The sequence below is a fragment of the Pteropus alecto genome, unplaced genomic scaffold, assembly GCF_000325575.1.
Source record: "Pteropus alecto unplaced genomic scaffold, ASM32557v1 scaffold95, whole genome shotgun sequence".
Taxonomy (NCBI): domain Eukaryota; kingdom Metazoa; phylum Chordata; class Mammalia; order Chiroptera; family Pteropodidae; genus Pteropus; species Pteropus alecto.
In genome coordinates, this window is record NW_006441071.1 from 14,164,150 (window position 1) to 14,174,430 (window position 10,281).

Here is a 10,281-nt window from a genome sequence, read left to right on the forward strand (position 1 = left end):
AACACACACTCTGGAAATTTAAATTTTTTTTTTCTTTAAGGTAAGAAAATTTTTCTCAAGTCAACTCAAGTCCAAAAATATTTACTGAGTAGCCATGAGAAGCTCTAAGAGAAATCTAAAATGTTGTTCCTCTCAAAGAATTTTCAATATCTGTCATTGGGAAGGTCAGTCAGACTCTCACCCAAAACAATATGAGGCAGTCTGAGTTTCGGTTAAAATGAACATTTCTAGAGAGAGAACTCTGTAAACGTAATGCCCTTTGTGCACATCTGCCTCACGTGTCCTTTCACTGCCAATCCTGATAGTAAAGAGAAGGAAGGAGGAAGGAAGCGTTGGAGGTCACGGGATCCGCTAGCCACATGTGTCCTCTGGAATATTAATTCTCTTGCCTTGGAGTGGGCTGCAGGTTGCTTCTAGCCAAGCACTCAGCCACCTTCTTTCTGGCTCGTTGCATGAACTCCACCTTTCCCCTTTCCCTTCGTATGGCAGTGTACTCATAAGCCTTGAGCTTGCTGTAGTAATCGGAGAATTTATTGTAGAGAATGGAAATTGGCATCCCATTGAGGATAATCCCAAAAGCAATGCAGAGGAAGGCAAAAAGCCTGCCCAGATGGGTCTCCGGGTACATGTCTCCATAGCCCACAGTGGAGATGCTTACCTGTATTGGAAGGAAAGCAGGATTGAATTATTAGCACCTTGAGGGAGGAGAAGGGAGAGGGTAGGCAGGGAACTGTCTATCTCCCTGAAAATGCTTATAGATTGTGTAACAGCTCCCCATGGAGCCAGCTTTAGGAGGTACCAGGAAGTTTGCCTGAAAGCACTGTGTCATGGAAAGAACACAAGCTTTGGAGCTGAAAGACTTGGGCTTAAATCCTGACTATTACTTATAAATTTTTCTTACATATATTACAGGGGAGACAACACCAACTTTAAAGCGTTGCTGTGAAGAGCGTATAAGACAAGGTGTACAGTCCCTCGTGTAGAGCAGGCTCAGTAAGTGTTGGTCTTTGCCTTCCCTCAGCTAGGGTCAGCTTTAGGACCTGGGTCCCTGGCTTTGCTTACATGACCAAGATGCTGAAAAGAGCTCGGGCTTGGAACCAGACAGACTTGGGTTCAAACCCTGACTCTGACCCTTCCCAGCAGAGTAACCTTGGGCAAAACATTCCTAGTTGCTACGCCTTCATTCCTTTATCTAAAACAGGAGCATATCACCTAACGCTCAGGCTTCTTGTGAAGATCCAATAGGAAAATGAATCTAAAATACTAAACACAGTATCGGACACACAAAAGTCATTGAACAACCTCCTTTGTTGTCCTTCTCTCGTCTTTAAGATGGAGACAATTATAATACTTCTCAGAGTTATTATGTAGTTCAAATGAGATGTTTTATATAAAGGTGCTTTAATTGCAAATGTCTGGAGAAATACACTCATTATTTTGCGAAGGAACTCTTTTGTAAGACATTGCCAACCAAAGATATGTTCACCTGGCATGAAATTCTTCCCATCACTATTGTCACACTGCTTTAGATTCCACTAATTAGAGATTTATTTAGGTTAACAAGCTTCTGTTTTAATGTGCAGATACCCACGGGACTAGTTATTAGTCAGTGTAGCTAGAGAAAACCCGGGAAAATCTCTTGGGCCCTGTTTTTTATGCCTCATATACTAAGACTCACTTTGGTTAAATTACGAGAATCCTTTTAGGCAGGGCTGTTGCTTACAGTGTGGGGGTGGAGGGGAAAATGCATGCACAACTCCAGGGACCACTGTTTCCTTCATTGATTTGTGTTGTTGCCACGATTTTCAGCCAGGTGGTAGTAAAATGTACATAGTCATCCTATAGACCTGTATCAAGATGCCTTTAAGTTAGAGATGTAAATATTTTTGTTTTGATGATGTAAGGGTTAGTTTGAACTTAGAACAAGTGTGATTGATTCGTTAAGATAAAATGGAGAAGTGGGCCAGCTAGGCAAATCTGGTGGAGTTGATAAGAACTGCAGCTCCATCTAGCCCACAAAAAGAGAAAGCTTGCACCTCTCCTTCGGAGCAGATGAAGTACCCGCTCTGCTCTGTCACTGGTGAGAGACCTGCTGAAGGACGGGCTGCTACTTCCCCTGGAAGAATAATACAAGCACGCATCTACGAGGCAGGATGGTATAGACTAGGCTAAGGAAATAGGTATTATGTTAGGCTGTGTGGGTCTGAATCCACTTCTCAGCTCTGTGACTAGGGCAAGTCACATAAACTCTTTCTGCCTCTGTTTCTACTTTTGAAATGCAGGGAGACTAGTAGTATCTACCTCATGGGGTTGCTCTGGGAATTGAAGCAGTGCCTGGCACAAGGTGTGTGAGAGATAATGTTAGTTTTTATGCTTAGGAGCCCAACAGCCTGTGAAAAGAGGCTCCTCTCTGGCCCTTGCTGAATGCTTTGTGAGGGAGATTGGTGAGTGGCATACTGGCTCCAGGAAAGAATCTCTTTTTTCTACCTTCTGGACCAGAGGATGATGAGAGGCAGTGATAAAGTGAGATTGTGGGTTAATCTCAAAGTGTACTCATATTTGTGTGAGTGTGCATGCTTCTTGTCACTGGCTACACCAAAAGTGAAAGAATCTAAGTTAGATATCTGCCCAGGTGTGTGAACTGAACAATAGCTTTCATATGTCACTATCAGCATCACTCACACCTCCGTATGAATGTTTAGTTAGCCTACATTCCCTGGACGAGGACTAAAGGGAGTTTGGATATAGGGATGAGTGACAGGAAAGGTAGTTTAGAATAGGAAGTATCCATGAAAGGCCAAAGCAGAGACTTTGTGGTAAACCAGGCCCTCAAGCGTACAGAATTGGTGTGGGAAGGGCTAGGATACAGAGAAAGGAAAATAATTGAGACAAAGTACCTTTTAAAATCTCTGATCAATCCCCATTCTGGTTTTGCTTCGCTCCCAAACCCAACTTCATTTTTTTTATTTTTTGGCTGAACTTTGAGTGAAAAGTCAAGAGCAAAGAGAACTGGCTTAAGGAAGATTAAATATTTGATGTGAATAATATGGTCTAAATATTTTTGTATATTTCGAATCTCTATTTTTAGAGAAAAGATATCTTCTGCTAGAAGGCTCTTTATGACTAGTGCTGAAGAATTTGTTCAAAACGCATAGTTAATTTATGCATTGTCTGTTTTGTGGCTAATTTGACTCAACTAGTGATCTGCTCTCTCGTTGGTTCCAAGAAAAACTCAGGATTCCTTGGCTTTAGGGAACTTTTTCTCCATGTTCCACAATCCAAACCATTTCTCCCAAAATGAGCATTAAAAATTGAAGATACCAGATTGATCCATGTGAACTCAGAATAAGTTCTCACATTGGCAGGAGTTGGGTTTGGAAAGATGACCAAAATTTCTACAATCCATCTTAACATCCTGAAAAAACTGCCTGGCTCAGCTATTCTATAAACTGGAAACTTACCATCCTGTTGAAAACTTACATATTTTCCCTGGCCTTTTCGTCCCCAAACCAGAATGTGACCTTCCCCCAGCAGCTCACCCGCTAATCAGCAAATCCTGGCCTGCCAAACATTACAAGGAGGACAAGCATCCAATTTTTCTCCAAAACATTAGAATGACTATACTTGAATTTCTCCCTCAAAAAGGAATGTTTGTTTCCTTCATAATATACTAGACATAGATTAAGCCTTGGTAGCCAGTAATCCATGCATCTAGGATTTATGATCCCAAGGAATAAAACTGATTTTTCAAAATAATTAACACCCCTTCTAGTTTTCCCAAAGCATTTAAGGTGCTAAAGACTAACGTTTTCTTGAGAAAATTATTACATACCTCAATTACATACCTCAGCCCTTCAAAAGTTTTAGTTTTAAAGGCTATACTTAGTCTACCCATGTTGCTGTTGCTGCAGATATTTTAGGAATTCCTCTTTGGATTATAATCTGTACAGAGGATTCAGTGGCACGACCTTGAAATAAGTGGTCTTGTTGGGCCATAATTAGGGCACAATTATCTAATGCCTCAATTTAGATTAACTACCCCAAGGATTAACTTTAGATGCCAGTCTTAAACTCAAGGGTCTTGACTATTTTAAAACATTAAATCCACCCTCCAAAAGGTAGATTGAGCACCATTACAAAGAAGCAAATGGACATGTCGCAGGCTCTGAAGATAATTCCTCAGTGGAATTTGAAGAATGTTTGATCAGTGGAAGCACTGATAGAATCAGGTCATGGGTGACTACCTTGAAGAGAACAACCAGCCTCATCTGACTATTATAGTTCTGACGTGTATGTAAATTGCGTAATAAGGTCTACGGCCATGCTACTCTGAACAGGCCCGATCCCATCTGATATCGAAAGCTAAGCAGGGTTGGATTTGGTTAGTACTTGGATGGGAGACCACCTAGGAAGACCAGGTGCTGTAGGCGTAAAAAAAAAAAAGGATTATAAGCTGACAAGGTCCTTTCTGTGAGGTCAACCAAGGGTTTCCTCACCTAAAAATAATTGTGCTGTAAGGAGGAAGTGTGCAAAAGCTAAAGCAAGTTTGGGACCTATTAATCTAATATCGAAAGCTAAGCAGGGTTGGATTTGGTTAGTACTTGGATGGGAGACCACCTAGGAAGACCAGGTGCTGTAGGCGTAAAAAAAAAAAAGGATTATAAGCTGACAAGGTCCTTTCTGTGAGGTCAACCAAGGGTTTCCTCACCTAAAAATAATTGTGCTGTAAGGAGGAAGTGTGCAAAAGCTAAAGCAAGTTTGGGACCTATTAATCTACTCATAGAAAGGTACACAAGAATAATGATGCCTTTTACATCCTCAGCTTCTCCTTGCCCCATAAGCCTATCATGACCCACTTTGATCATATTGGTCAAATAGGAGGAGCAGAGTTTAAAGAGGTAAAAGGGCACCACTCCCAAATCAGGAGTCCACAAGATCAAAAGTCATAGAAGTGTCTAATAGCCTTTGCCCCATTTGTATAGCTCCTGTGCAATTGCCGAAGGAGCTAGAACTTTAATGGCTTCTGACACCCTTCTGTACTCTATTCTATAATTCTGCAACTGGGAGTCTGCAAACTACATTTCCCAGATTCCCTTGCCTACTGTCTTCTGGTTATGTTCTGCCAATGAGAGACACTGTTGGGAGACTGGAAGGTGCAATGAGGAGATAAGGGTCTCTATTCCTGTTTCTGTTTCTGTCATCCTCCAATAACAGCGGACATCTATGGCTCAGGCATATTCAGCACACCTGGCACTCATGGTGACATCTTAAAGGTCCTTGTGACAGCTACGCAGAGGCTCCTCTGTACTCCTTCGTTCTGGTAATTCTGCCTTTTCCTACTTGTTCCCCCAATTCTAGAATCAACAGCTATTTCCTACAGTTACCAATTTTTGGGTTATCTCAGTTTCCCCTTTTTGCTTCTAGCCTTCCCTGTGTCAAATTTCCTCTGTTTAAAACACAGTTTTCTGTTTTCCTGACTGTAACTTGACAGAGTCACCTTCCAAATGGGTCTCCTCAAAGCAAGCAAGCAATCAATAAAAAGCAAATAATATAAAATCTCAGTGATATTGTTAAGTACCACTCATTTGCAAGAAAATTATGTCATACTTTAGGAAAACAAAGATAGGAGCCAGGTCTCTGGGGCACAATTATCTAATGTCTCAGCGAGAGATACATTTTTTCTTTTTGAAGAGTTTTTGTTATTTTTTTGAAGGAATGAGTTCATGACATAGTTTCCTGTTTGGTTTCTACAGCTTTAACTCGCTCTGGTAAGCTCAGGAGGAAATTGTTTGTGGAACCGTCCAGTTTGCCCTTTTCTACATAAAAATATAGCCACACTGGAAGCCAATGGTTACAGCTTCATCATAGAGCTAATTGTTCTTGTTGAGCCGTGCCCAGCATTTCCCACACCCAGGCAACCCTGAGAGTCCCAACGTGGCTGGAGCTGCTCCAAGCGTGGGCCTATTTATCTGGACACTCAGAAGCTTTCCCAAGATGAAACAGTTGACCCTTTTGTATGTCTCACAGTCTCTCTCTTCCCTCAGTTGAGAAGGAGTCACTTCTGTTTTATTTTCCTCCAAATGAATCTGGCAGCAAAGGTTGTTGCCTCCATGTGATAAAGACTATTTGCTAGTCAGATACGGTAGCTTCCATTTATTGCAAATTTACTACAGGCTAGCATTTTACATATGTTTCCTATTACATTGGGGCTTACAAGTAACTTCCATATGATAGATGAGTAGGACCGGTCTATCTCACATCCTAACACATGAGCATTTGCAGACATGAGTGGCCATGAGGGATTTGTTTTGCAGCTGTAGGAGAATTCACAGTAATGAAAATTACTATATTCCTCTGAAAATACTGAGTAGAACAGAGGAAGGTTGCGGGTCCTTAGCATAGACAGAGGGAAGACCAGTAATAGTAAGTCGGATTTAGTAAGTTGGGGTTGACTGAAAGCACTAAACACACACAAAAGAGTGGATTAGAGAATCTGTCTCCAACGTGGGTGACTGCATCACAAGGGATGCTGCACTGGACTGGGAGAAGAAAATTTCAATCCTATTATTCTGTATCCCATCTTTTAAATTTCAATGTGTGAGTATATGTTTTCTGATGTGTATAATATATTTGAGCAGGAATATCTTACTGAAATAGAATGACTGAATTACTGCACCTAATTCTTTATATCTTCCTATTTCCGAGCTCTTTACCATAGAACTTTACAATGCTTTCTTATAGCAGGTAGGCTAACCTGCCCTGCCCTTTAACTCTCAGTCTGGCTTTGTAACTTGCTTTTGCCAATGGGTTATGCAAATGGCGTGGAACAGAAGCTTATGCACTTGCTTGCGTGACTGGGGTTGCACTCCCTCTCTCTTGCCCTTTGCCTTAGCCATGGATACATGTCTGTTGGAGGATGAAAGGCATGTGACCTAGTTTCCTCCTTGATTTCAGCTGTCAGCCAACTGACCATAGGTATGTGAGTGACTGATTCTAGTCCAAATGAGAAGAACCTTCTAGTTGAATTGCCAGTCTAAATTGTTGGCAAACTCATGAGCTAAAGAATTGCTTGGCATTTTAAGCCATTGAGTTTTGGGGTGGTTTATGAACCATCATAGTTGTGGCAATGAATAACTTAGAATTTATGAATAACTATGTATTTATCATAGATGTGCTCAAAAATTTTTAATTATGAGATGTGTGACCAATAAAATGCTTGGAGACTATTCGATCAGAGTTACTTCTAGTATTCAACCTCTCAGATTCTCATGTCTGTTTAGTCATGTCTATTTAGATGAGTTTCTTCTCATTGCTCAAAATTTACCTAAATGTGATCTCCAAGAGGGCTTCTCTGACCATCCCATCAAAGGTAGATTCTGCCATCCAAGTCACTCTCTATTATCCTATACTACACACACCAATATCTGAAATTGTTATCTTTCTCCTTTGGAATCTTAACTCCACAAGGAGTTAATAATTTTTACTAGTATAAATAATTCTCAGATAATAAAATGGACAAAGGGCATAGGTAAAAGTTAAGATTTGGAAATGGTAAGGTTGACATGTGCAAATTTTGGATTGTGAAAATGGCGCCTGATAGAGATAATGGCCACAAAAGAAAACTCATTGGTAAAAAAGCAATAATTGGTAAAAAAAAATAAAATAAAAATAAAATAATCATAATAATAATTACTGTAGATAAAAACCTGAATGTTGATTCAATTTTTATTGTAAAATTTATAGAAAACACTGTTCTTGAGTAAAATAATCTTGTGCACTGTAAAAATGAGATAATTTGAAAGTTTTAAACATCCTTGAATGTTAAACAGATCAAGAAAATTAAATGGGATTAATGGGCATTCACATTAGAAAATTTTTTTAAAAGAAAAATCCAATATTAGCAACAAAACTAAAAAAATATACATTTATATTAATACACAAAAAGTTTTAAAAAAGATTTTGTGAGCGATAAATATAGTATCAAAGAGACCACTACGCCCAGCCTATCTATGCTAGCCTTCTAAGATATTTGGATGAATAGAAACTTGACTCTCTAAAAGTTAGAATTCTATCATCAACATTTGGCTTTGCTCTTTTCCCTTCCTGCTTTACTCAACTCCAAAAGTAAATGTCATTTGCTGGGGACAAATCATCCTCTATCTGCTTCATCTACACACACGGTTTACCTACTATGGGAATAACCTTTTGTCATTTAGAATAAGATCAGAAGAGAGGCATTTGGCTAGCTCATTTGGAAGAGCCTAATGTCATCCTGTCACTGAAGAACGCTCACAAATCCTATTGTACATATTAGCACTTGCTTTCCAGGGAAGGAAGACTCAGTGAACTGTCCAGCTCTCCATCCTCCCCTTTCAGAGATGAGGAAACTGAGGGTGGAGAGTGAGGGAGTGAGGTTTCACAGCTCATTATTTAGGGTCACGGTGACTTATTAGCAGATCTGGAACTAGAATCTAAATCTTCCATTTGACTACACGACACTGTTAGGAGTCCTGGGTTGGCTCATCTCAGAAGTTTACACCAGACTGGGTTCTAAAATACCTAATGTTAATGTTGAAAATATCGACTTTCTAACATGGGAAAAACTGCTTATATTTGTTTAATGTCTTTAAAGGCATTACAAATAATCTACTTAAGAAAATAAGGAAACTGTACACCGAGTTCTTTTCTATGCCCGTATGTCAACTTATTCATTAACCTGAAAAGACCCAGTCAGCATTTCCAGGAATTTGGGGATTTTCCAGGGATTTAGTCTAGCACCCCAGCGAGTAAATGCCATGTTATTATAAAGGCAAATATAAGTAATATATTAATTGTGCAAGGCCTGTAGAAGAACTAAAAGCGTGAAAGAGGCAGTGCCGGGATGTGGAAAGGGCATGAATTTTGCAGTTGACAAACAGGTTTCAATCCTCGCTCTGCCGCCTTTAGCTGTGACTACACCCAAACTCTGAATCTCAGTTCCTCTAGCTATTAAATGGGACAGTACTATTTGGTCCTGAAAGAATTTTAGTGACATTGGAACAAGTTTCAGTTTTAGAGACCTCTTTACATACTCAGATTTACCTAAAACCAGTGGGATTTCAGGGTTAATAGTGTTCAGTCATGTCTCATTTCCTCTCCTGACTAAATCTAGTTTCCTTTAAAAATTGAAGCTATTTCCAACTTGTTCTGTTTTAAACAGAAATACTGATCATAACCACCTCATAAGGGTAAGATAAATTTATGTTACAAACTACTTAGGACAATAAGTGTTCAATGAGTGGCAAATAACAGGGACGATGATGAGGAAGCTTCTCACATACATCAACAATGAACCCCCCTTAAAATCTGCCTGTCAAGCGTTTTAAAACTAAATCTAGATTTTGAGACTCCCAGGACCAATACAAATTGGGTTACTTACTGGACTACATTGTCTATGTCTTTCCAAACCTCTAACACCACTTCTGTTTTTCTTAACGGGGGGCAGTGATGGGATGGTCCTTGCACAAGGCAGGGGAACGAGCAGGGGATGAAGACAGGTGGCTGATAACCAAGGAAAGGGAGGACCAGCTCCCGCTGGGCTGAGAAAGAGGGTGAGAAAGCCCAAGGCCATGGTACTCACCGCGGCCCACCACCAGGCGTGGGGGATGCTGGTGAAGTTGGTGCCGGGCATGTCATGCTCCACGGAGTGGACGGCGGCGGAGAAGGTGAGGATGCCCATGGTGATGAAGAGCATCAGGCAGCCCACCTGCTGGTAGCACTGGCGCAGGGTGAAGCCGAAGGCTCGCAGGCCAGTCGAGTGGCGTGCCAGCTTGAGGATGCGGAAGATGCGCATGAGGCGCATAATGCGCAGTACCTGGCCCACCTTGCCCACAGTTTCGAGGTCGTGCTCCCTGGACGAGGCCTTGCTGCGCCGCTGGTCCTCGTCCGTGAAGCATTCAAGCAGCAGTTGCAGGTAGAGCGGCAGGATGGCCACCAGATCCACTAGGTTGAGGGCGCTGCGTGCAAAGCGCCGCAGGTCAGGCGTGGAGGCTAGGCGCAGCAGGTATTCAAGTGTGAAGAAGGCGATGCACAACATCTCCACATGCTCCAGGATGGGCCGCGTGCCGCCCTGCTCCGACTGCTGCTGCATCTCCTCCACCGTGTTGAGTGCAAGCGCCACGATGGAGATGAGCACAAAGAGGCTGGAGGCTACCCCGATGACCTTGGCGGCCACCGAAGAGAAGGGCTTCTCCATGAGGTTCCAGAGGCGGCGCCGCTGCGGCCCATAGAAGCGCATGTCTC

The 10,281-nt window shown here is 41.6% G+C and overlaps 1 protein-coding gene and 1 pseudogene across 1 annotated transcript in view; one reads left to right on the plus strand and one right to left on the minus strand.

Moving 5' to 3' along the window:
• Window positions 1–257: 257 nt before the first annotated feature.
• Window positions 258–10,281, minus strand: part of KCNV2 (potassium voltage-gated channel modifier subfamily V member 2) — a 10,749-nt gene continuing 725 nt past the window's right edge. The window contains 2 exon segments of the mRNA XM_006918390.2: window positions 258–658; window positions 9,620–10,281. The exon segment at window positions 9,620–10,281 is cut by the window's right edge and continues 26 nt beyond it. Of these exon segments, the coding sequence (XP_006918452.1) occupies window positions 377–658; window positions 9,620–10,281 (944 nt within the window). The 3' untranslated portion in view covers window positions 258–376.
• LOC112485033 lies at window positions 4,312–4,430 on the plus strand (annotated as a pseudogene).